At 47.5% G+C, this 27516-nt stretch overlaps 1 protein-coding gene across 1 annotated transcript; it reads left to right on the top strand.

The window, feature by feature from the left end:
- The first annotated feature begins 54 nt into the window (after window positions 1-54).
- LOC132591344 (uncharacterized) lies at window positions 55-26067 on the top strand. The gene is given in 12 exon segments (XM_088662514.1): window positions 55-321; window positions 1957-2449; window positions 2643-2766; window positions 5526-5611; window positions 8329-8536; window positions 10932-12422; window positions 16118-16196; window positions 16879-17344; window positions 17883-17999; window positions 19624-19750; window positions 22651-23634; window positions 23637-26067. Coding segments are annotated over 11 exon segments (4137 nt in total). The 5' UTR covers window positions 55-321; window positions 1957-2335; the 3' UTR covers window positions 23978-26067.
- Window positions 26068-27516: the final 1449 nt, after the last annotated feature.

Raw genomic sequence — 27516 nt, 5'->3', positions numbered from 1 at the left:
ATGAGAGAGCTGATATTCCTAGAGAGGAAGGTCGTTTGCGGGGGGGGGGAATACATGGGGGAGGAGGAGAGGAGGAGTCCTCCAGAGCAAAGGCGGCTCCCCCATCCTGCTTTGCAAAAAAAAAAAAAAAAGCCAGCCTTGGATTGCAGCCGGAGGTTGAATTGCACGGATGCATTTATTGGCTGCAAAACTGGCAGCTGGTTCCTGCTCCTGCCCCACTGCAGCTTGAATCGGGAGGTTGCATCCCCCCCCCAGTCGTCCCCGCACATCCCTGCAGGGCTTTCTTGCAGAAGAAAATTGTCCTTTGTCCTTACCAATCACGTGAGTCTCCCCCCCCCCCCCAATTCAGCTTTTGGGTGCAAAATGTGTGGGGCTGGGGAATGAATGAAGGAGCTGGAAGCCCTCCTTTTACCCCCCCAAGTGGGGGTCAGACAGCGCCTTGGGGTGGAGGAAGGCCTGGGAAGCACAGAAGAGCGAGGCAGGGCTCCCCCTCCCCCAAATGCAACACCCTTTTCTGGTATGGATCGACAGTTTCCTTAGGCAAGAGGGAGTTGGGTATGTATGTTCCGCCTGGATGAAAAGCGGGGGTGGGGGGCTCTCCTTCCTTGGTAGAGCTTGGGTGTGCCACCTGTCAGGGATCATTGAGCTGTCATATCGGCATTGCAGGGTGGGTGGGGGCTGGGCTAGATGGCCTTTGGAGGACCCTCCCAACACGACAGTTCCGTGATTATGTGAAATCTGCACAGCAGAGCGCAAGGCTTTTTATCAGTATGCTCGGCCAATGCTTCGGAAGGAAAGCACAGGAGGGGAGGGGAGAGAGGGATCTTGTGCTCAGGTCTGGCCGGTAGTGAAAACAGGAGACTGGGAGACTAGATTGCCCCCCCCCACTACTTTGGTGTGATTCTGCAGCAGGGCTCCTTTTAGATCAGGCACCCCCAAAACTGCGGCCCTCCAGATGTTTTGGCCTACAACTCCCATGATCCCTAGCTAACAGGACCAGTGGTCAGGGATGATGGGAATTGTAGTCCAAAACATATGGAGGGCCGAAGTTTGGGGATGCCTGTTTTAGATTCCTAAGATCACGTGCAGCTGATCCAGGATATTCTTTTTACGTTGATGAGCTTTGCTATCTGGTGGCTGCCGGGCATTCTGAGGGTTTGGCCTTCTCGGTGGTGGCACCCGCCCTCGCATCAGATGACAAGGAGATGAGTAGCCATGCGACCTTTAGGAGACATCTGAAGGCAGCCCTGTCTAGAGAAGCTTTTTAATGTGTAATGTTTCATTATGTTTCTATATATGTTGGAAGCCGCCCAGAGTGGCTGAGGCAATCCAGTAAGGGGGCTGGGGTACAAAAAAATATGAGGATGATGATGATGAGTTAAGATGCCACAAGGACCCCTCGGTGTTGCATACTGGACAAACTCCCTCCCTCTCTTTCCTCCTGTCTGCATCTTCTCTTTCGTTAGGAAGATGCCTGACTAATAGCTCCAGGCAACCAAGAAACAGCAGCTATAATAGTCTGTGATTGATCTGGTCTGTTTTGGAGCAGGTTAACTTTCCCCTAATCCCCAGCTACTGCGGATTCTGGCCACATTCACATCATACGTTAAAGCACCGTGATGCTAGTTTGAACAGTCCTTATTCCCAGAAATCTGGGAGCTGTAGTTTGTTTTAAGGGTGCTGAGAGCTGGAGGAGAGACACCCCCCTCCAAATTCCCCTTGCAGAGCTACAATTTCCAGAGTTCTCTGTGAAGCGGGATTCATGGTTAAACTGCTGTGGAAACTGTAACTGTGATGGAGAACAGGGATCTCTCCTGACAACGCTGGGCACCCTTAATAACATTAATTTGGGTAAAACAATCCCAGATTATTAAAGACCTTATTGTAACAACTTGAACTTGGCCTGGTAGTAGTTCAGCAACTGGTGGAGGTATTTTCTTCTTGTTGGCTTTGCAGGACCCACATTTTGGAGGGCAGATTTTGCTTTATGACCGAAATCGGTGGAACATGGAGGCGTTCTTTCAACCTTCTTGGTGGCTGCCTTGGAGCACAGATGGAATAAGAAGACTCTGCTTAGAGAAGCTGTTCGTACCATCGAGACGGGGAGAAGCGGAGGATTCTGGGAGGGAACCGTGCAGAAGAGCCTGAACAAGGAGGACGCCCTCAGCTCAGATGCTCAGCTCCAGCACTTCAGACGGTTTCTCTACTGCAGCTGGCCGAGAGGTTTGCTGCTGACTCCGCCACCTTTGCCTCGAGTGACTGCGGCCAGAGCGATAGACACGAAAAGTCTGATCTGGTTCTCCTAGAGTAGCTCCTGGCTGTCCTCCCCACAGAGATGGAGAACTGGGTGAGGGAACATGGAGCAGAGACTGGTTCCCAGGCGGTGGCCCTGGCCAAAGGTTTCCTCTCGAGCCGAGCAGAAGATGTGAAGCAGGAGGAGGAACAGCAGGTGAGAGAGGGCTTCATCCTGGTGGTTCCAAGGGGCTGAGAATATTTCCAAGGACGTTGCCAAAGTGTGCAACGGTTGTCCACTTTTCACCCATTCTGGAAGTCCTGCAAGGAGAGGACCGCTCATTTGTTTCCTAATCTCTCCCCCCCCCACTCTTTTCTCTTTCTGATACTTGCTGCTCTTTCAACTGCAGGGACTATTTGCAGAAGAAGCCGTGAACTTTCCTGAGGCAGAGGAGGACCCATCAGACCCCAGGCAGATACCTCTCTCCAAGTGGTGGATCAAGCAGGAGGAAGACGAAGGTGCTCCTTCATTGGGTAAGGATTCACAAGGCATTTCCCAGCTTGGGTCTTCCCCTCTTGAGCGGGTCTCTCTTATTTCCCCTTGAGCCTGTGTCGGGGAGGAGCTGACTCCACCAAATGCTTAGCTTCCATCGTTCGAGAATTAATACAATACAGTACTTTCTGGAAGGGCGAATTTGTGGGAATTAAACTCTGGTTACCATAGGGCGAATTTGTGGGAATTAAACTCTGGTTACTTTTGTGGAAGACACCCCTGGGTCATTTGACCATTTAGCTATTTCTCTTTTCCCTCCTATAAAAACTATGCAAGACACTCTCTTTTAAAGTTTTGTTGTTGTTGAAATATATATTTTTTTGATTTTCCAAAATATAAACATGCAACTAAACCACTTCCAGATCTAATTATTGAGCTTACTCTGAATCACCTGACTTCCTCCCATCCTTTCCAAGGGTCCTATTGATTCTCTTTCAACTGCATATCAATACTTATCCAATTTTTCATCTTCCTAGATTATCTACACGTTCTGCTACATTACAAGTGTGTTTAAAATCTTGCAAATGTTTTGACCTGTTTACAATGATTTTGTATATAAATTATAAACATTTCACATTCTTTTAAATTTCTCTTGATTCCTGAGCTTCCCAGTTAGTTTTGTCATTTAAAGTTAAAATAACATAAAACTTTTACTTAGTGTGCTTGCAGTTCTAACTTGCTGCTCTAACTGTTAAGACCAGGCATCCCCAAACTTTGGCCCTCCAGAGGACTACAATTCCCATCTTCCCTGACCACTGGTCCTGCTAGCTAGGGATCATGGGAGTTGTAGGCCAAAACATCTGGAGGGCCGCAGTTTGGGGATGCCTGGTTAAGACTGTGAACTGACAGTGCATCTAATAGTGGGGCAGGGGAGATGAAAATAATGTCAATGTATTTCACCCTGGTTTCAGATGGTAATAATAATAATAATTTTATTATTTATTCTCCCGCCCATCTGGCTGGGTTTCCACAGCCACTCAGCCACACATAAAAACTGTAAAACATTAGACGTTAAAAATTTCCCGATGCAGGGCTGCCTTCAGATGTCTTCTAAAAGTCAGGGAGCTGTTTACAATATTTCCTTGACATCTGAAGGGAGGGCGTTCCACAAGGCGTGTGCCACTACCGAGAAGGCCCTCTGCCTGGTTCACTTCTTGCAGGGAGGGAACCACCAGAAGGCCCTCGGAGCTGGACCTCAGTGCATGGATAGACAGGTCTAAGATGCCTGGGACACAAATTTTCAGGGGGCTCGAGTGACTCATTTACCAGAAGTAATGTATTTAGTGTTGACTCTGGAAGTGTATTCCGACTAAACTAAGCTCTCCTAAGGTAAAGGGACCCCTGACCATTAGGTCCAGTCGCAGACGACTCTGGGGTTGCGGTGCTCATACAGCTTCTGGGTCATGTGGCCAACACGACTAAGCCGCTTCTGGTGAACCAGAGCAGCGCAAGGAAACGCCCTATTTATCTACTTGCACTTTGACATGCTACTGCTAGGTTGGCAGGAGCTGGGACCGAGCAATGGGAGCTCACCCCATCGCAGGGATTTGAACCGCCAACCTTCTGATTGGCAAGCCCTAGGCTCAGTGGTTTAGACCACAGCTCCACCCACTCCACTCTAAATGTTGGCCACAATCAGAACAGGATGCTGGACCAGATTGGCCTCCTTTTGCCTGATCCTGAACGCTCATCTTGCACTCTTAATCCTCCATGAATTTGCGCTTGGGAATCAGGCTGCATCACTAACTGTGCCCATCCACCCGCTACACCGAGGAACCTCTAAACATGTTGTCTGTTTGTTTTGGTTTCTGTCGCAAGCCCGTCTTGCTTTAAAAGCAGGGCCTAAATCAGTGGTGTGGTGTGATAATTTTTCATAGAGGGGCATAAGGCCTAGAGGCGTCAGCTTGCGAGGGCAATTGCGGGGGCGGAGGACAGACAGCTTTTTTTAAAAGAAAGGAATTAATTTGGTTTTTCAGATTAAAATTTTACAATTACATATCCAACAGACAGCATAAAAACAAGATTCCAAAGAATCTCCTGGACTTCCCTCCTGCCATTTGTGGGTCCTATTATCAATCATTTCCTCCTGCATCTTTTATGATAATCCAAATCTTTTACATCTCCATTGTATCCAAAATTCACCATTAAACTACAGCGGTATTTTGGTTCTCGAACTTAATCCATTCCGGGAGTTCATTCGACTCACGAAACCATTCAAAAACAAAGGCGTGGCTTCCAATTGGCTGCAGGAGCTTCCAGCACTCAATCGGAAGCCACACAAGCTTCCATAAAACGTTCGGCTTCCAAAAAACGTTCGCAAACCGGAACACTCACTTCTGGGTTTGCGGCGTTTGGGAACCGATTTGTTTGGCAACTGAGCTGTTCAGGAACCAAGGTACCACTGTGCAAGTGTTATTCCGATCCTGCTAATGATTTTAGCTGTTTACAATGGTTTTTAAGATAAATTATAAATTTCCCCATTCCTTATTAAACTTTTGGTCTTCCTGGTTTCTGATTCTTCCAGTCATTTTAGTCATTTTGGCATCTTGACATCCCAACAACCCATGGTGGAACATCACGCCTGCCTCCCTAAGCTGGGCAGAAACTTTGCAGGCTTGGGGAAGGAGGCGCCCGGGGAACATTTAGGGGACTAGCCTAGTCCCCTTAGTCCGCCGACTGCACACCACCGGTCTAAATAATTAAGAAACTGGTCTTCCTGTCATCTTTGTTTCCCTTGCAGGAGAAGGACTGAGGATTATTGTGGTGTGTCCTCCCTCGCCCCTTCCTGATGGCGTAGTGGAAGCACCTTCTGTGCCTCTGGAACAGGTAAGAGAAGAGGCTGCAGGTGAGCCTGGCTGCCTCTGCATTCTGCACAACTCACTGGGCCTGGAAAATTTGTGGGAATGTCGTGGATAGCAGGAGAGGATATATTGATGAAATATTATCCTTCCTCACTCACGCTAGTGAGTCAGTAGCAGAGTACATTCCCCAGTATATTGCAGGAAGCAATACAGTTGAATCTCGTTTGAATCTCTTTATTTAAGCAATCCAATCTAGGTTGTCCAGATTGGGTTTTGTTCCTAGTAAATTCCCCCTTCTTCTTTGTTTTATTCCATCCTGATGTATTTTGTTGTCTGCTGGCTCTCAGCCAGCAGCACATGGGCTCATTCCCATATGGGATGAACTCAAACTCTGTTCTGTAGCTATAAGCTAAAGTCTGCCTTCAGTTTACTTATGGAATGTAAGTAAACGTCTTATCATTATTTTATTTTATTTATTTTCAAAGTTTCAAAGAGAAAAAACATTTTTACACACACACACACACACACACACACACACAAACACAAACACACACGTTTACATTAAATCATAGTCCATATCAGTAACTTTTTTTTTTAAAAGAAATTTTTATTGATTTTACAAAACAAAACATACAATATAACACTGTCCCTTCGTTTTCCCTCCACCCACCGGTCCACTTCTGCCACCAGTAGGACCTGTGTGCTTTAAGAATCAAAGGGGTCCAATTATGAATTGAGTTCTGCTTCCCCCCTCCCTTCTCCCCCCATATCCCCCCCCTGCCACTGAGAGAACAGGTAGGGAAGAGTTATGGGGATCTGCTTCCCCCAACTCTTTCATAATCATATTAACAAACCTAAAAGAGAAAGAAAGAAAGAAAAAACAAAAGAAAAAACAGAAGAAAAAATTGGGAAGAATTCAAACTTCCCAGTTCTTATTATTTTAACATCTTAATTGCGACTCCCTCGGTAGTCTTCTTAATGGTTTTCCAACAAACTCTGATTACTTGTGGCGAATTTTCCAACTCAGTTTCAAATCTTAATCTTATAATATTAACTCAATCCTCCTCCTTTTTCGTGCTGTCCCCCCTCAGGTCCCCTCCTGCCACAAGAGGAACCTGCAGGGCAACAGCACTTCCAAGGTTCCATTTCCTCCTCACCCATCTGGGCACCCCCTGCCACTGAGTGCCTCAGAATAAGGAGAGGAGGGTGGGCAGCTTTCTGCCTAAACACCTCACTTAGCCTACAATAATTTACAATCACTTAAAAGTTCTTTCCCAACCATTCTTATACTCCCTTAAGGAAACATAACTTTTTTTCCCTTTCTTTTTTACATTCCATCTCCTCTCCCCAAGTCTTTTTCCCCCAATTGGTTCAGCATTTCCATTATCAAGCCAAGATTTCGAAAACCGTCTTTCAGAGACCAAAACAATACCTTTTAACTAAAGTTTTTACCCCACACCCATTCTTTCCCAAATCCATCTCCAGACCTTTGCCCCCCTCTGCCCCTGTCCTTCCCATCCCACAAAAACCCCACTCCACATTTTAACCCCTCCAGGATCTTCAATTCCATTAGACTTTAAGTCCCTTTGTCTCTCATCTTCTTGTTCTGCTTGTTTTTCTCCCTTTTGGAGATCATATTTTGCTTCATCCCAAACAAATTTGTCATAGTCCAAGTCCTCTTCAAGTTGTTTCTTATCACCCACAGTCTCAGAGTCAATAATCTCCAAATTTGAATTAGCCTCTAAGTCCTGGACTTGGACTTCAATCTCAACTGGTGGTGAGTTGGGATGTTGCCGTTCCTTGTAAAAATCTTCCCATGACAACAAATAGTTCAGCACAGTCTCCTGGAAGGCTCGAGAAAGTTTTGTTTTCATACCTCTCGTAACCGCAGATAAACAGGGTGTAGGGAACAATCCATATCAGTAACTTTATGGGGCTCCCTGAACCCCCAGACTTCCCTCTACCCCTCCCTTGGCTTCCAAAATTTATCTTCTTTTTGAAACTGCATCTAATTGTATTTATCCATCTTATCATTATTTTAAGAGAAGACTGTGTGTCTTTATTCTTTTTAGGAGGGATTAAAGGGGAATTTAGATGGGATGTGGGTGGCACTGTGGGTTAAACCACTGAGCCTAGGGCTTGCTCCTGTTGCTCGGTCCCTGTTCCTGCAGTTCCGGCGGGAAGGTAAACGGCGTTTCCGTGCGCTGTTCTGGTTCGCCAGAAGCGAATTAGTCATGCTGGCCACATGACCTGGAAGCTGTACGCCGGCTCCCTCGGCCAGTAAAGCGAGATGAGCGCCGCAACCCCAGAGTCGTCCACGACTGGACCTAATGGTCAGGGGTCCCTTTACCTTTACCTTTAAAGGGGAATTTACCAAGAACAAAACCCAATGTGGACAAAGCCAGATTGGATTGCTTAAGTAAAGAGATTCAAACGAGATTCAACTGTATAGCTTCCTGCTATATACTGGGGAATGTACTCTGCTACTGACTCACTAGCGTGGGTGAGGAAGGATAATATTTCATCAATATATCCTCTCCTACTATCCACAACATTCCCACAAAAATCAACCTCTTCCCCATCTGCTGTCATCCTAGCTGCCCAGCAAGGAAGCTGCGAATGTTGTTTCTGATGATTTAAATCTTGAAAGGCAGCCTCTGTCTACATAAACAAGCTTTTCCTTCTTTCTCCTCTTTGCCATTCTCCACGCAGAGATCACATTTCTTTTTATCCCCCGCTCAGGTGACATTTGAGGATGTGGCTGTATGTTTCACTGCGGAGGAATGGAGCTCGCTGGATCCGGACCAAAGGGCCCTGCACAGGGAAGTCATGGAGGAGAACTGGAAAATGGTGACCTCCCTGGGACAGCAAGGCTTGGCTGCCCACGAAGCAGCAGTGCAGGCTGGGAGCAGTGAGGAACTCTGGGAAAGGACTGTGCAAAAGCTCATAGGTGAGCTTTTTTCTGTGGCTAAGGCTCCTTTTTCCCCGTAGCTGGTAAAGTCAGTTGACGAGGGCTTAAATAATAAATATTGTAGCCTGTGTTTTCTGTGAGACTTCAATGGGCAGGGTAACTAGCTTCTGGGCTCTCTGTTCAATGTCAGCGCTTAGATGGCAGTGCTACAAAAGATGGCGTCACGCTGGGATGTCGGAGACTTCTTCCTTTTTTGCACCTGGAGGAAATGGGATGCTCCAAGTACATGTGAAACTGCATTTTCTAACAAAAAATCTTCCTATTCTTCCTTCCTTCCGGAAGAATAAGAAATCAAGATAACAAACTTCTTAATAAAAGAATGGAAATGGTTTATTGAATATTTGCAGATGAATTGTAAACAGATAAAAACACTGGCAGGATTATTGTAATAAACTGCAGTTTCATAAGAGTACATCTTTTAAAAAAAGATGAATAAATGAGCAAATTGCGTTAATTAGAATATGCAGAAGATATTAAAAATAAATTTAAGGAACCGCAGAAAGGGGGGAAGGAAGTCAAGCTCTGAAATGTCAAAATGATTGTAAAATCAGTGAAATGTATAAACCTGAAAAGTATAAGTTAAGATTTAGGAAATGAAAAAAACAAAACAAAAAACGTTTTCTAACAAAAATATGTAACTTCTCCAGAACGGCAGATGGGAAAGTGGCCAACTTAACTCAAATATTTTTAAAAGGATTGGAGTGTGTAGGGTTCCTGGAAATTAGATTGGTTGTCTTAACATACGTTCTGGGAAAACCAGTGGAAAGTATCATTTACGATAAAATAGACAAGGAAATAGAAGAACAAGCCTTGCTGAAGCAGAACTAGCATGGCTTCTGCATGGGCACGTCCTGTTTCACTAACCTATTAGTGCCAACAGGCATATAGATAGAGGTGTTACAGCTCAAAGATTCAAAAAATCTTTTCACAAGACACCTTAGTAAGTGGTAGCAGACATGAATGATGATGATGATGATGATGATGATGATGATGATGATTTTATATGCTGCCCATCTGCTTGGTTTGCCCCAGCCAGTCTGGGTGGCTCCCAACAGAATATTTAAAACACAATAAAACAGGAATTGGTTAAGAAATGGGAAGGAGAGAGTAGGAATAAATGGAGATTTCTCCCCAAGGAGGGATGTAGAAATTAGAGTCCTCCATAAGAAGGTCTTGATTTTGGTCATTAACATAGTTAAAGAAGGGCGTCCACGTTTCTTGGAAGGTGTCTCCATTCATTATGCCTTTAATTGCCCTCCTGTGTCTGGTGGAATCCTCAGACGTTGCTGTATCCCAGATATCTTTCTCCCATATATTCAGGGGTATTTCAGGCTGGTTCTTCTGTTATCACTAATTGTGCCGGAGTCAGTAAGAAGCCCACTACTTTGCTCAGGGTTGAGCCTAAGTCTATGTCCAAAGATATTAGGGCCAATTCAGGATTTGGAGAAAGGGGTTGGCTTGTAATTGCGAATATAATGGAGAATACTCTATTCCAAAAGTTTTTAACACGGGGGCATTCCCACCAAATGTGAATAAATGAACCAAGCTTTCCACACCCCTTCCAATGTAAAGGGGAAAGGGAGGGATAAATTTTTCGCTAGCCTGACGTGTGTCCAGAGGATGACCTTGGCCAAGGCCTCCTGTAAGCATGCAGAGATGGTTTTGAGCAGGGGAATGGGTGAGATACCCTCCCATTTGTTTGATTTTTTTTGAAATAATTTTTATCTGGTTTTACAAGTGTAGAGATATAACAATACCAAATACATATCCATATTTAGAGATTTCTGTGAATCTCCAGACTTCCCACCCTCCCCTCCATAGGTCCTGTTCTCAACATTTTCAACTGCATATTATTTCATAATCCATAGTTTATATCTCTCCACGTTTCCCATAATATTTATTACATTGCAAGTGTTATTAGAATCCTGCTAATGTTTTCATCTGCTTACAGTGCTCTCCTAAGTAAATTGTAAACTTTCCCCATTCTTTATTGAATATTTTGTCTTCCTGGTTCCCGAGCTTTCCGGTCAGTTTTGCCATTTCGGCGTACAGTCATAGTTACTTACATATGCTTCAGGTTGCATATGACACGGGATACGTACGTGCCGAACCCGGAAGTAACGGAATGGGTTACTTCTGGGTTCGGCAATTCGTGCATGATGTCACACGCGTGCGCAGAAGCTCCAAATTGTGCGGGGAGCATGCACAGATTCGGTGCTTCAGGGTAAGTACTACTCTGGATGCGTACAGATCCCGTTCGTATCCAGAGGTACCGCTGTACACCCAACAGCTTGGGAGATACCCTCCCATTTGTGATCTGCAATGAATACTCCCTTTCTCACTTCAGTACTTACGGAGCTTCCTTTTGTTCCAGGAGCAGGGAGCCAGGGCGAAGGGGAACGCAGCACGGCATTGTTGCCAAGAGTCCGACGCAAAGAGGGGAGAGAGCTGAGAAGGAAAGGGGAAGCTAAACAGAAGAGCAAGGAGTCGTCCGTCCGTCGAGGCAGCGGCACCTGCGAAATCCCCGCCGAAGAGAAACAGGACAAGAGGAAGGAAAGGTGTCCCGTGTGCGGCAAAATGTTCAAATGGAAATCGAGCCTCGATGCTCATTCCAAAGTCCACACTGGGGAGAAGCCGTTCAAATGCCTGGAGTGTGGGAAGGGCTTTAGCCGAAGCTCCAGCGTGACGTCGCACGAGAAGATCCACAGAGGGGAGAAGCCTTACGAGTGCGCCGAGTGCGGGAAGAGCTTCATTCGCCGAGACTCCCTCATTTCACACCAAAGGATCCACACAGGGGAGAAGCCGTATAAGTGTCTGGAGTGCGGGAGGAGGTTCAACCGGAAAGGGAGCCTTATTTTCCACCAGAGAATCCACGCGAGGGACAAGCCCTACAAGTGCTCAGAGTGCGGCAAGAGCTACTGCAGGAACTCGAGCCTCATCTCTCACCGGAGAATCCACACTGGGGAGAAGCCGTTTCAGTGCCTGGAGTGTGGACAGAGTTTCCGAGAGAAGAAAAGCCTGACCGCTCATCAGGGAACTCACACGGGGGAAAAGCCCTTCAAGTGCTTCGAGTGCGGGCAGAGCTTCAACAGCAAGGGGAACCTCAATTTGCACCAGCGGATCCACACCGGGGAGAAGCCTTTCCGGTGCCTGGAGTGCGGGCAGAGCTTCATCCGGAAAGGCGCCCTCATCTCGCACCAGAGCATCCACACTGAGGAGAAGCCCTTCAAATGCTCCGAGTGCGGCAAGTGCTTCCGGAAGAACTCGAACCTCATTTCCCACCAGAGCATCCACACGGGCGAGAAGCGCTTCCAGTGCTTCGAGTGCGGGAGGAGTTTCACGCGGAGAGGGACGCTCAATTTGCACCAGCTTCTCCACACCGGCGAGAAGCCCTTCAAATGCCTGGAGTGCGGGAAGAGCTTCATTGTGAAAGGGTCTCTCATTTCGCACCAAAGGATCCACACCGGGGAGAAGCCCTTCCAGTGCCAGGAGTGCGGGAAAAGCTTCATGAGGAGGGACTCCCTCATCTCGCACCAGAATATCCACACGGGAGAGAAGCCCTACACGTGCCCGGAGTGCGGGAAGAGCTTCCGCCAGAAGAGCAACCTCACCGCTCACGAGGGAACCCATACCGGGGAGAAACCTTACAGCTGCCTGGAGTGTGGGAAGAGCTTCCGGAGGAACGAGAGCCTGAAAAAGCACCAGAGGCTGCATCTGGAACAGCTGCCTTGGAACATGGAAATATCTCCCATGCCGGCTCCAGTCCACAGGGGAGGAACCATCCAAATGCTTCGAATGTGGGACGAGCTTCGGCCAGAATATAAGGATCACGTCACACTGAAGAATCCACCTACGGGGGAATCCTAGAAGTGCACACAGCATAATGGGAAAATGCCAATCTTATTTAGATTTCTGTTTGGCAGGGGGTTGGACTAGATGACCCCTGGGTCCCAGCTCTACAGTTCTATGACTCTGTGATTTTGCGATTCACATCTGAAGGAAGCATATGTAACAAAGTAGATTAGAGCAGTCGATGAAGTAGGTTAGAGGAGAATCCCCACCCCCCATGGACCACTTGATCATTGCTGATGGTCTCAACAAAACTATTTAATTATTCCCCTCCCCCTGCCCGTTGTAGCATTTGGAACACACTGTGCTAGGTGCTGTATGATTTTAAGTTGCATTTTAAATGCTGTTTCATAGAATGACAATTTGCATTTGGATCGCAATAAAAGACAATATAAGATATAAAAGAAGCAATGAAAAATACAGCTAAAAATCAATATGAATATTTAACACGGATGTGCCATGGAATACCTGAACGAAGCTTGTGGACCTCTGGGAACCCCTGGAATAGAGCTCTAGTGATCAGTTGGATCTTTGCAGCCAACAGAGAATCTACACGTGAGACTGATGTTCAAATACCTACGAACCCTGTATTGTACTTAGGGGAATGAATAGAGCCAGAATCTTACAAAGTGTAGTGTTTTGAGTAAGCATTTAACCTTGTTTCCTTTTGTGAATGAACTATCACTCCTAGTGACCTAGAGCGGCCACCGCCATGGGGGCTGGGGACTCAGAAGAGAATTTGGGATGCTTCAGTGGGGTGGGGTGGGGGGGAGATGACTAGATGGGGCAGCGATAGTGGCTCATAAAGCTACGATTGAGGCACAGAGGGAGAAATGGATTCCCTCTCTCATTTTATGAGAACTCAAGTTTACCTAGTGAAAACAAGCGGTGATGTTTAGTGAGAGACAAAAAGGACGATAAGGACCTTCATCCTACGCATTGATATGTTGTGGTTAGTTAGTTAACTGCTTCACTTTTTTGTGAATGAACCATTTTGTGGCTGGCGCCCATGACAGCTTCATCAAAATTCCAAGGGTATTCATTGGCCAAATAATAATAATAAAGGTTATTTATCAATCCAACCCTACGAGAGGCATTTATCAAGAGTTGGAGGCCACAATCCTGCCAGCCAAGCAAACACACTCAAGGAGAATGAGAAGCAAGGCCATTGAAAAGTATAGGTCCCTATATACACCTGGGAAAATAACTGCCTCGAACTCCCGGGGAGTTTACTTCCAAGTCAACATCTTCCAATGGACTTGTATTTAGTGCGACTTTAAATTGGATGATTCCTCACCCCACCCCATTATGCTTTTTATTTTTATTTTGCAAGGATCGACCACGTAGCCCTTTTAAAGTAGAGACCTTTATCCCAGTCTGCATCTGTATTAGATTTGAAACTCATATATGGTTTTCTCCTTGATGCCTCGTAGGAAGTGATTCATAAAGTAAAGTGAATAAAGTCCTATCCATTGTTAAACAAAGGGGCATGGATTCCTGAAATGCACTCCCCCCCCCTCTTTCCATGACAGATCACTTGGCGTTTCTGGAACTGGTTCTGTCTGTATCCCTGTAAGAAAAGAGTTTGGACCCACTGTGCATCTGATGATGTGGCCGGGCACAATTGTGACATCATATGATATGACAGGCGGGTGCTGCCAATCACCTGCCAAAGTTGATCTGCAAAGCCTGGGATTGGTGGGGAGCTGAGCTCAAACAATAGCTCTCCTACTGACAGAGAGCCTCTCATGCAAAGGAGTTACAGACCTCATGCACACTTGTCCTCTTCCTGGCTTTGCAAAGAAGGGAAGAGGACTTTCTCTGCTCCCTGATTTGGGGGTCTCCCCACACATGAGCTGAGCAGACCCTCTATGCATCCTCCCTGGGACTTTCCCCCTTCCCAATATACCCTATGGGGAAGAGAGAGGAGACTTGCCAGATCCCAGAAGGGGCACTGAGCAGGGGTGCCAACTTGAATAAAGTATTTTTTTTGGGGGGTGGGGAGGTAAGCCCTGCCTCATAATAAATATGACATCATTTGGGATGAGTTTATACAGAATGCAGCAGGCTATTCACATCTAAAAATATATTGGGATAAACTACAATATATCAATTTATATAAGAATGTATGGGAGTATAGTACATTGCATTTTTGAACATTTCCCCCCTCTTCTCTTTTTCATATCTTTGTTCTCTTTCCCCCCTCACTTCCCCCCCCTTCCCCTCTTTATTCATTCATTTATTCATTGAATTTCCCCCCAATAAAAATATCAAAAAATAATTGATCACGTGACATGGTGTGCACACACCAATAGAATGCCAATACCCATCAACGTTTGGGGAGCCCGGCCCCCTAAAATATATTTTTATTGCTCAAATCTTTTTTATTAAGTTCTACATTGCAAATTTAAATTCAAACATTAAACACCATCATGATCATTTAGGATTCCCCGAATTCTTCGACTCCCCTCCGCCCTTCAATGGTTACCATTATCAACTTTTTTTCAGCTGCTTCTCTTATTTTCTCTATTTTTCTTAATTCATTTTTAGCATAATTTTTAGTACATTACAAGCATTACTCAAAATCCTGCCAGTGTTTTTAGCTGTTTACAGTGTTCTTTTAAATACATTGTAAATTTTCCCCATTCCTTCTTAAAGTTCTTCTCCCCCCCCCAAATAAAATATTTTAGGGGTAGTCAGAAACCCTAAAATATTTTTGGGGTGGTGGTGAAGGGACCTCTGCCCCTATGAGTTGACTCCTATGGCATGGAGGCAATATATGCAGAGCAGAAACAGAAGCAGCTACCCCCCTATTACAGAAACAGACTGAGGAGGGAGGGGATTTTACCTCTGGCTTTTACTTCCTGTCCTTTCCAGCGATGCTGCTCAGTGCTTTTTAACCCTTGGCAAGCCAAACTCTCTTGGACCATGTGCATGGCGCACCCCCCCCCCATGCTTTATTTAGAGGATCCTTTTAGCTGGCATCCTTGTGAGCTTCTCCTTCTGTTGTTGGCTATTAAAAGAAGGAGCAGTGAAAAGGTTCTGCAAGAAGGAAACGCCATCCTAGAACTAGAGAACGGGAGAGTTGGCAAGGGACCATCTAGTCCAGCCCTCTGCAATACAGGAATCGCAGGAAGGAGAGTCCACCACCTCCATAGCACTGCAAATGGATTTCCTTCCTTGGAGGTTTATTAGCAGAGGTTCAACGGCCCTCAGTCATGGATGCTCCAGCTGAGATTCTTGCATTGCAGGTGGTTGGACTAGATGACTCGGGGGGTCCCTCCAACTCTACGATTCTATGATGCTATAATATTGAGGAGAGCAGAACCAGAGGTGCGCAGGCGTAGTGTGAGACTGCTGATGGTCTCGACAGGCCATTTCATTATTTCCGCCCCCCCCCCCCGCGACTGCCCGTTGTAACAATTGTTAATTGTGCTAGGTGCTGCATGACATGTAATTGCATTTTAAATGCCATTTCACAGAACGACGATGTGCATTGGGGTCGCGATAAAAAGCAATGTGAGAAATAAAAGAAGCGGTGAAAAAAATGCAACTAAAAATCCATATGAATATTTAAGACGGACGTCCCTGAAGCAGCGGCGAAGGCAGGCCGCGGTTGCTAGTGGGGCGCCCGGTTGCTAAGCAGCCGGCAGCAGGCCCGGTTGCTAAGGGGCGGAGCACGCCGAGGCGACGCGAGGAGGCGGAAGTGAGGCGGAGAAAGGGACCCGGATGATGCCGGGCGGAGCTACGCTCGCGACCGGAAGGAAGCCGGGCTCGCCACGACCCGCAGGTAACCATGGCAACGGGGGGGAGAGATTTCTTTGCGACGGATTTGTAGGCATCTGGGGAGGAGCAGAACCAGATACTTTCTTCATCAGGGCCATTTTCACCCCTGAGCTTAAGGCGCTCCAGAGGCACATGAACCCAGATCTCATTGCTTAGGGCGGCCCCCTTTGACCTGGCAAAATGCAGGACAGGGAGGGGCGGTTGGGGGTGATGGATTTTCTCACCTGGTGCTGAAGCGACTTCAGAGCAACCCGTTGCAATCTGTTGCAGCCTCACAGGGTGACCCATCTGCAATTTGTCTCTCACACACTCATGAATGTCTGTGCTTGGCCACCCAGCGCTTATTTTTATTACGTATTTTGTAGTTTTACATCTTGATTTTATTCTGTGATCCGGCCTGAGACCCCTGGGTAGAGGGCAGTATATAAATTAAAATAATAATAATAATAATAATAAATTTGGAGAGAATCCCTAACTCGGCAGGCAGGCAGAAGACCTGAAATTCAGGACAAAATAATAATAGTAATAATTCTATTATTTATACCCCGCCCATCTGGCTGGGTTTCCCCAGCCACTCTGGGCGGCTTCCAACAGAATACTAAAAACAATATAAAATATCAAACATTAAAAAACTTCCCTACAACTGTATCTGTACATTGTACATAGCATTTCACATTGAAATACAGGACAATCCTGCAATATACAGCACAGGTGGCAGCCCTGCTAGCACTTTCCCAGCTTCCAGAAACCATGTTGGAGGATACAGGAAAAAGCCCACAAGCTGCCCAGGCTGAGATCAGTGGGAAATTCTGGGAAGGCAGTGTGAAGAAGACCCTGGGTCAGGAAAGCAACATCCTCTGTTCAGATGCTCTAAGCCAGCGCTTCAGGCATTTGTGCTACCAAGAGGCCAAAGGACCCAGAGAGGTTTGCAGCCAACTCCACCATTTCTGCCATCAGTGGCTGAAGCCGGAGCAATACACGAAAGCTCAGATCTTGGACCTGGTGATCCTGGAGCAATTCCTGGCTGTCCTTCCCCCGGAGATGGAGAGCTGGGTCAGGGAATGTGGAGCGGAGACCAGTTCCCAAGCAGTGGCCCTGGCAGAAGGTTTCCTCCTGAGCCAGGCAGAGGAGAAGAAGCAGGCAGAGCAGCAGGTGAGACACTTTCATCTTAATAGTTTTGTGCTGATGGCTGTATTTTCATAAACTTAAAATAAACAAAAACATTTTAATTGTTTTGGATATTAGAGGCTGCAGCAAAAATAACTTACTTGTTAAACTTTAACTGCTATATTACAACCGATGGGCTGGTCATCCATTATCCCTTTTCTTCTATTGTTTAGGTATTTAGAATATAAATGTTTAAAAATCCCATCTATCTATCATCTATCTATCTACCTATCTACCTATCTATCTATCTTTACCAGGCATCCCCAAACTTCGGCCCTCCAGATGTTTTGGACTACAATTCCCATCATCCCTGACCACTGGTCCTGTTAGCTAGGGATCATGGGAGTTGTAGGCCAAAACATCTGGAGGGCCGCAGTTTGGGGATGCCTGTTCTTTACCCAGGTATTCAGTGTCTGAAGAAGTTTTATCGAGTGACATGTTACATTAGGGCATCTCCCAACATGTATTCCATGTATATTCTTTTTCTCATCCCATTTCTCTCTTTACTCCCTGCAAATTCTAGTTTCACAAGCAGGAAGCAGACGCTGATCTCCCTGAGGCAGAGGAGATGCCATGGATGCTGGAAAAACTTTCTCTTTCTTCTGGTGGAGTGGAAGCCGCCTCAGTAAAACTGTATCAGGTAAGCAGGTGGTGGCAGTGGGGAATGATCACTGGGTAGCCAAGTGGGGACAGGGCCCTAACCCTCATTGCCAGACGAACTCAAGCTCCCGATTCTGTTTCTGTTAAAGCCTTTGCTGCATCAATCAGATTGGTACAAGGTGTTGCTTACAAAGTATAGCAGGTACAAGACAGGTATTTCTGCACTAGCTAAGGTGTTGATCCAGCAGGTGTCGTGTCCAGTGCGTCTTCCTTTTGATGAGCGGGGCGGGCAGCAGCTGAAGTCCAAGGATTGGCAAGAAAGTGGGCACCTTCTTGTGGGTTGGAGCCTGTGAAGTTGGTTTGCAGATAAGTGGAGTCAGTCCTGGCTCAGCATCCAAATTGCTTTCAGCCACGTCCCCAGAAGTCTGTGGGAGAAAATTCCCTTGGTGGAGGATGGGGATTCAGAGGCTCACACCAACCCCCCCCCCCAATTAGTCTGACTTCATTCAGTAATGCATTACCAGATGAAAGAGTCTGTGAGAGCATATCCATTAGCAAATGTCCATCGTCAAGGCTGTTTCTTCTCTAGCCAACCACTTTCAGCCACCTCAACGCCCCACCATCTCTTCATCCAACTGCAGTCCTTGAAAACACTCAACCCAAGTTTTTTGCTCTCAGTTCAAAGCCCTCCTTATGCCTTATCTGGAGTTGTCTTTCACACTAACAGTCAGCACTGGGTTTCTTCTATTTATTTATTGGGTTTCTTCTATTTACTGCCCTATACCCGGAAGTCTCAGGGCGCTTCACAGAAAAGATCACAATGTTGTTGTTGTTGTTTAGTCGTTCAGTCGTGTCCGACTCTTCGTGACCCCATGGACCAGAGCACGCCAGGCACTCCTGTCTTGCACTGCCTCCCGCAGTTTGGTCAAACTCATGTTTGTAGCTTCGAGAACACTCTGCAACCATCTCATCCTCTGTCGTCCCCTTCTCCTTGTGCCCTCCATCTTTCCCAACATCAGGGTCTTTTCCAGGGAGTCTTCTCTTCTCATGAGGTGGCCAAAGTATTGGAGCCTCAGCTTCACTGCCCTATACACCGCCCTATACCCGGAGGTCTCGGGGCGCTTCACAGAAAAGATCACAATATATAAAATCAAAGAAAAGATCACAATATATAAAATCAAGATAAAAACAATAACCCAATAACACCACACCTCCAAAAGAGCCATGTTTTAAAGGGGTATAGGATGTCAATCAGGTCATCCAAAGGCCTGGTTTAAAAGGGAACATTTTTGCCTAGCGCCTAAAGCTGTATAATTAAGGTGCTGGGCATACTTCCCTGGGGGGAGCATTCCGCAGATGCGGAGCCACTGGAGAAAAGGTCCTGTTTTCATGTTGCCACCCTCCGGACCTCTCGAGGTGGAGGCACATGAAGGAGGGCCTCAGAAGGTGATCTCAGGATCTGGCGGCCCTCCAGCTGGACTCCCAACTCCCATCATCCCTGACTATTGGCCATGCTAGCTGGAGCTGATAGAAGTTGGGGTCCGACAGCTTAAATCCTACGGAGAAATGCCTGCTAGGCTGCTCCACTTTTATTGCCTTATTTGCACATGCTTAGAAGGGGAAGAAGCATGACTTGTTGCCTGCTGGAACCCTATGTCTTCTAGGACCTGGTGACCTTTGAGGACGTGGCTGTGTATTTCAATGAGGAGGAGCTGGCAGTGCTGGATCCGCACCAGAGGGACCTGCACAGGGAAGTCATGGAGGAGAACTTTTGGAACGTGTCCTCTCTGTGTAAGCCTTGCTCCTTTTTCACCTCTGGGGTCAGAAGCGGACTGCAAATGTTAGGAAACAAACCAAATGTTTTAAATCTTCTGAGTTTCTGGGGTTTTCCCTGTTGTTATTCTGTCTCTCACAGCTACAATACACCTACCATTAAAATTATGGGCTGGTAATTTTTTTGTCGGAGGGCAAAATGGCAAATTTAGCAGGGGATCAAATACTCCCCCCCCACTGTATATATCTATATATAGTCCAAAGGCTTATCAGGAAATAAGGATTTGAGTTTTTCATGTCTAAGGTTTTTGGTTTTTTAAAAAAGAAAATGTTTAACCACATCAGTTAACAAACATGGATACATATGCGATAATGTTATTGTCTTAGATAAATAAATTGTTATTAAGGAAATGATTATTTCTCCTTCTAGTAAAGCACAGCAGAAATGTTGTCCAAATATAAATAGTTAACTTATTAAACCTCACAATAATTTCATAATTACCTGTCTATGTATTTCTAATAGCATAAACAAATCAGAAATTTTTGATATAACTGTAAAAACTACTCTGAAAATTTATGATTCCAAAAATGAAACCTTCATCTGGTTGTAAATATTAAGATTATATCAGCAAGAATGAGTCTTTCTGTAAAAAAATATATGATTAAAATCAAGCCTTCCGGACTAGTAATTTAAATCAAATCCACCCTGATTTAGCTGTGACACCACCTGATAGGCAGGTGGGCCTGGTTTGACAGAAAAGGCTTGGCCAGAATTGGCCCACAGGCTGGAAACAGTGGCAGATCTTAGGGTCTCAAAATTCAGTGGTGCCCTATGTGATGCCAAAATTTGGTGCCCCCAGCCTCTGGATATCCATTCTACATCATAGTTGTAGCACCCCCTCAGGCTCTGTGCAACCGAAGCAGTCACACTCCCCATAATCTGCCACTGCTGGAAGATACTGAGCTCCAGCTCTGAGGGCCTTCTGGCAGTTCCCTCACTGCGAGAAAGGAGGTTACAAGGAACCAGGCAGAGGGCCTTCTCGGTGGTGGCGCCTGCCCTGTGGAATGCCCTCCTGGCAGATGTCAAATAAATAAACAACTATCTGACTTTTAGAAGACATCTGAAGGCAGCCCTGTTTAAGGGAAATAAAAAAATTCCTTCAGTAGCACCTTAAAGACCAGAAGAAGTGTGCATGCACACTAAAGCTCATACCAAAATAAAAACTTAGTTGGTCTTTAAGGTGCTACTGAAGGAATTTTTTTATTTTACTTCGACCCAGACCAACACGGCTACCTACCTGTAACCTGTTTAAGGGAGTTCTTAATGTTTGATGCTTTATCTGTTGGGAGCCGCCCAGAGTGGCTGGGGAAACCCAGCCAAATAGGTAGGGTATAAATAAATAAATAAATAAATATATTAATTATTATTATTATTATTATTATTATTATTCTCACCACAATTATTCTCACCACAATTACCGTGTTTCTCCTAAAATAAGACGTGCCTCTAAAATAAGCCATGGCACGATCTTTTACAGGCAAAAAAATATAAGACATCCCCCGAAAATAAGACGTCTTAGGGGTACCGGTACCTACCGTACCGTGCTGAATGGCGCTTCCGTAAGGAACTGAATGGCGCTTCCGTAAGGAACAGGAAAAGGAAGATTCCTGTCCTTGCCGGAAGCGGATGCCCACGTGGAGTGCAGAAGGACTGGGAGCCGGGAGAAGCTGCAGCACGTGCTGCGCAGAGCCTCGGACTACAGTAGCAGGACCCTGCGCGACCCGCAGCTCGCACCACGCAGAGCCCTGACCCAGCGGGAGCCCCAGATCCCCGCGCCGAGCCAGCAAACGGCAAGGGCAAGCAGCGCGCGCTTTGCCGAGCCCCGACCCAGCGGGAGCCAGCGAACGCAGCAGCGCGCGCCGCGCCAATCCCCAGCCCAGCGGGAGCCCCAGATCCCCGCGCCGATCCCCAGCCCAGCAGGAGCCACAGCCCAGCGCCGCGCCGAGCTCCGACTGAACGGGAGCCGGCTAAGCCAGCAGCCCCAGCCCAGCAAGAGCCAGCAAACGGCAAGGGCAAGCAGTGCGCGCTTTGCCGAGCCCCGACCCAGCGGGAGCCAGCGAACGCAGCAGCGCGCGCCGCGCCGATCCCCAGCCCAGCGGGAGCCCCAGATCCCCGCGCCGATCCCCAGCCCAGTGCCGCGCCAAGCTCCGACTGAACGGGAGCCGGCTAAGCCAGCAGCCCCAGCCCAGCAAGAGCCAACAAACGGCAAGGGCAAGCAGCGCGCGCTTTGCCGAGCCCCGACCCAGCGTGAGCCGGCGAATGCAGCAGCACGCGCCGCGCCGATCCTCAGCCCAGAGGGAGCCCCAGATCCCCGCGCCGATCCCCAGCCCAGTGCCGCGCCGAGCTCCGACTGAACGGGAGCCGGCTAAGCCAGCAGCCCCAGCCCAGCAAGAGCCAACAAACGGCAAGGGCAAGCAGCGCGCGCTTTGCCGAGCCCCGACCCAGCGGGAGCCGGCGAACGCAGCAGCGCGCGCCGCGCTGATCCTCAGCCCAGCGGGAGCCCCAGATCCCCACGCCGATCCCCAGCCCAGCGCCGTGCCGCGCTCCGACTGAACGGGAGCCGGCTAAGCCAACAGCGCATGCTGCGGTGAGCCCCAGCCCAGCAAGAGCCAGCAAACGGCAAGGGCAACTTAATTATAATGGAATAAATGTGGATTGCTGTACCCTACTTAATAAAAAATAAGACATCCCCTGAAAATAAGCCGTGGTGTGTTTTTTTGGAGGAAAAATTAATATAAGACGTATCTTATTTTAGGAGAAACACGGTATAAAAAGGAGTGTCTGTTGTCTTACAGCTCTAAACTAATTCCCTTCCTCTCTTCTGGCCTTACTACATTGCCTCACTTCTCTTTTCCAGCATGTGATAGATTCACCTGGAAGAGTGAGACTGAGCAAGAGCCATGTGGCGGTTCACTGAAAAGAGACAGAAGCAGAGAGAGGAAAGAGTGGAGGCGGAAAACGGTAGCAAAACAGAAGGAAAGGAAAAGTTCCGTGGTTTATCAACCCTGTGACTTCCAGGAAATCCCAACCCAAAACAAAACGGCGGAAGGAAAAGAAAGGAATAGGCATCCCACGTGCAAGAAGACCTTCGGTTTGAAACCAAGTTTTAATGTTCAACAGAGAACGCAAACACTGGAGAAACCACCTCAATGCTCCGAGTACGGAAAGGGCTTAAGCCACCGTTCAGAACTCAAGACCCGTAAGGGAGTCCTCCTAGAGGAGAAAGCGTTTCACTGCTTGGAGTGTGGGAAGAATTTCAGTGGGCATTCGAGCCTCAGGACCCACCAGAGAATCCACATAGGGGAGAAGCCATTTAAGTGCTCCGAGTGCGGAAGGAGCTTCACTCAGAAAATCAACCTCCATTCCCATCAGAAAATCCACACGGGAGAAAAGCCATTCCAATGCTCCGAGTGTGGAAAGAGCTTCATCAAGAACACAGACCTCACACGGCACCAAAGGATCCACACCGGGGAGAAACCTTACGCCTGCTCAGAGTGCGGCTTGAATTTCCGCCACAAGTGGAACCTTAGGAACCACCAGAGGCTGCACACGGGGGAGCAGCCCTTTAAATGCGCCGAGTGCGGGAAGAACTACGTCAACAGCACGAACCTCATTTCACACCAGAGAAGCCACACGGGGGAGAAGCCATTTCAGTGCTTGGAGTGCGGGAACTGCTTCCGGAGGAACGGGGACCTCGCTCGGCACCAGAGGGTCCACACAGGGGAGAAGCCCTACAAGTGCTTCATATGTGGGAAAAGGTTCAGTCAGAACTCGAGCCTCCACGCCCACGAGAGGAGCCACATGGGAGTAACGGTACGGATGCTTGAGGTGTGGAAAGAGCTTTGGCCGGAGCAGGCCTAACACCACATCGGAGAATCCGCACGGGAATTTCATGTAGAAGTGTTGGAAGCAAGAACGCAAGGAAAGCCTGGCTGCTGGATCAGGCCAGGATCGGCATCCTGTTTTCAAAGGGGCCAGCCAGATGCTTGTGGGGAAACCGGCAAGCAGGAACCGAGTACAAGAGCATTCTCCCCTCCTGCAGTTTCCAGAAATTGGCATTTGGCAGCGTTGCTGCCTTCAGCTGTGAAGGCAGTGCCCAGCTTCCATCATTGCCAGTAGCCATTGAAAGATTTGTCCTCCATAGAAGGGCACCAGGTATAGTACGAAAGCCCTCAATTGAGTAAACTAGACATATGACCCAGAAGCTGTATGCCGGCTCCCTCAGCCAAGAAAGCGAGATGAGCACCGCAACCCCAGAGTCATCCGCGACTGGACCTAACGGTCAGGGGTACCTTTACCTAGGGGACACGGGTGGCGCAGTGGGTTAAACCACAGAGCCCAGGGCTTGCCAATCATGAAGGTTGGCGGTTCGAATCCCTGTGACGGGGTGAGCTCCCGTTGTTCGATCCCTGCTCCTGCCCACCTAGCAGTTCGAAAGCACGAAGTGCAAGTAGATAAATAGGTACCGCTCCGGCGGGAAGGTAAATGGCATTTCCGTGTGCTGTTCTGGTTTGCCAGAAGCGGCTTAGGCATGCTGGCCACATGACCTGGAAAAGCTATCTTTGTACAAACACTGGCTCCCTCGGCCTGAAAGTGGAGATGAGTGCCACACCCCATAGTCAAATTCGACTGGACTTAACCGTCCAAGGGTCCTTCACCTACTTTATCTTTACCTCTGTTGTTGTTGTTTAGTCATTTAGTCGTGTCCGACTCTTCGTGACCCCATGGACCATAGCACGCCAGGCACTCCTGTCTTGCACTGCCTCCCGCAGTTTGGTCAAACTCATGTTCGTAGCTTCGAGAACACTGTCCAACCATCTCGTCCTCTGTCATCCACTTCTCCTAGTGCCCTCAATCTTTCCCAACATCAGGGTCTTTTTCCAAGGATTCTTCTCTTCTCATGAGGTGGCCAAAGTATTGGAGCCTCAGCTTCACGATCTGTCCTTCCAGTGAGCACTCAGGGCTGATTTCCTTCAGAATGGATAGGTTTGATCTTCTTGCAGTCCATGGGACTCGCAAGAGTCTCCTCCAGCACCATAATTCAAAAGCATCAATTCTTCGGCGATCAGCCTTCTTTATGGTCCAGCTCTCACTTCCATACATCACTACTGGGAAAATCATAGCTTTAACTATACGGACCTTTGTCGGCAAGGTGATGTCTCTGCTTTTTAAGATGCTTTCTTAAAAAGGTAAAGGTACCCCTGACCGTTAGGTCCAGTCGCAGACGACTCTGGGGTTGCAGCGCTCTTCTCACTTTATTGGCCAAGGGAGCCAGTGTTTGTAGAAAGATAGCTTTTCCAGGTCATGTGGCCAGCGTGCCTAAACCGCTTCTGGTGCAACGGGACACTGTGACGGAAGCCAGAGTACACAAAATGCCATTTATCTTCCTACCGCAGTGGTACCTATATCTACTTGCACTGGTATGCTTTCAGACTGCTTGGTTGACAGAAGCTGGGACAGAGCAACGGGAACTCACCCGATTGTGGGGATTTGAACCGCCGACCTTCTGATTGGTAAACCCAAGATGCTCAGTGGTTTAGACCATAGCGCCACCCACATCCCAAATAGACTAGGAGTAGACATTCTTTGACTAAAGAAGCCCCTAACGGCTAGAAAGGAATCAAAATTCCAGAGGGTTGTATTCATAAAATCGTAAGATGAGCCTGCTGACTCAGGCCATTGTCCCCACTAGTCAGGACCCGAGCACAAGAGGACTCTCCTCCCTTGTGGTTTCCAGCAACTGGCATTCAGAAGCATTTCTGCCTCTGCAGAAGCAGAGCACGGCCATGATGGCTAGTAGCCATTCAGAGCCTGGTTCACCCTGAATTTGCCCAATCCTCTTTTGAAGCCACCCAAGCTAGGGCCATCCCTGCCTCCTGAGGCAGGGAGTTCCATAGCTTAACAATGGGCTGTGTAGTTAATGAAGATTACTAATTTGGGTTCAATAACCTCTGTGGGTCTACTCTGAAGAGCACTTGGTTGAATACAACCCAGGATATTTGGGGATCCTATGACGGTGCTGGCAAGTAATGTCACATTAGCCTCTGCCAGCCTGGTGCTTTCCAGGTTTCTTGGACTACAAAACCCATCATCCTTGACCACTAGTTGTGCCGATGGCAACTATACCACAAAACCCATGTTTTGCACCAGGTTGATGAAGGCTCCTTTACAGACAGTAGTTACACAGCCTTTCAGTTTTGTTTAAATGCTCTAATCTTCTAAGTCACCATTTGTTACAATAAACCATTGATTTTATTAAACCCTTGGCTTCTTCTGGCGTGTGTGTGTGTGCTTCTTCTGGTTTCCTTTAAATTCAAGTTTAAAGCTATTGTGGATATAAGCGGCCTTTAAGCACCTGTTGGAAAGGAAAGCAGAAGTGAGGGTTAGGGAAAAAAATGAAATGAAATGGAAAAGAAAGAAATGTCCACTTTGGATTTCTGTTAAAAACTCAAGGCAGTTCACATACAAAAACAATGCAAACATAAAGAATAAATAAAACTTAGGCTCCATCTGCACAACAACAATTTATTATTTGTACACAGCGTTTTAGATATTTGAAGATGGCTATCATATCTCCTCTGTCTCCTCCAAGGTAAACATACCCAGCTCCTTCAACCGTTCCTCATATGGCTTGGTTCCCAGAGAAGTTGGGGGTGATGGGAGTTGTAGTCCAGTAACATCTGGGGACCTCCAGTGGCTCAGGAGCAGCAGAGCTGCTACTCTTCTTTACAATGGAAGCAGGAAGTTGGCAATGTCAGGGCTTTGTGGCGTGAGACCTCAATACCTCAATGACCACCCCTCTTTATGAATTGACCCAAACCCTGAGACCATCCTCTGAGGCCTTTCTTCATGCGCCTCCTCCATGAGACACCCAGAGGGTGGCAACACAAGAACAGGCCTTTTCTGTGGTTGGTGGCTCCCTAATGATAATAATAATATATAAAAAAAGCGGGGCTTCCTCAGGGAAGGCAGGCGGCAAGCAGCCCCGGAGCCGAAGCGCAGTGGTGCTGCTTGTCGCCTGCCTGCCTTCCCCCGCCAGTCCCCCGGAGCCCATAAGAACGCATTAAGTAAGTTTCAATGCATTCCTATGGGAAACTGCGATTCGCAAGACGAATTTTCCGCAAAACAAATTGACCCGTGGAACGAATTAAATTCGTCTTGCGAGGTACCACTGTACGTTGTCAGCAGTATGCTGATGACACAGCTCTATTTCTCCTTTCTATCTGCAGGTGAGGCAGCGGAAGTGCTGGACCAGTGTCTTGCCTTGGTAATGGACTGGATGAGAGCCAACAAACTGAAGCTCAGTCCAGATAAGACCGAGGCTGTGTTGGTGTGTGGTTCCCTAGACCAGATGGGTGGGAAATTGCCTGCTCTTGATGGGATTACACTTCCTCTGAAGGAGAAGCTTCATAGCTTGAAGCTACTCCTGGATCCTTTGCTGTCGCTCGAGGCTCAGGTGGCCTCACTGGGCAAGTGCCTTCCATTAGCTTAGGCTGGTGGGGCCAGCTACCCTCCTATTTGGACAGGGATGGGCCAACTACTATTGTCTATCTGCTGGTAACTTCAAGGTTAGATTACTGCAATGTGTTATACGTAGGGCTGCCTCTGGAGACGGTTTGGAAACTTCAGCTAGTGCAGATTTCAGCGGCCAGGTTGCTCACCGGAGCAAGGCAGTTTGAGCATATTACACAGATCCTGGTTGACTGCACTGGCTACCAATGAG

Source organism: Zootoca vivipara, chromosome 2, assembly GCF_965207765.1.
Source record: "Zootoca vivipara chromosome 2, rZooViv2.hap1.1, whole genome shotgun sequence".
NCBI lineage: Eukaryota > Metazoa > Chordata > Lepidosauria > Squamata > Lacertidae > Zootoca > Zootoca vivipara.
The sequence above is the reverse complement of the archived record's forward strand: the minus strand, read 5'-3'. Positions and strand labels throughout refer to the sequence as shown.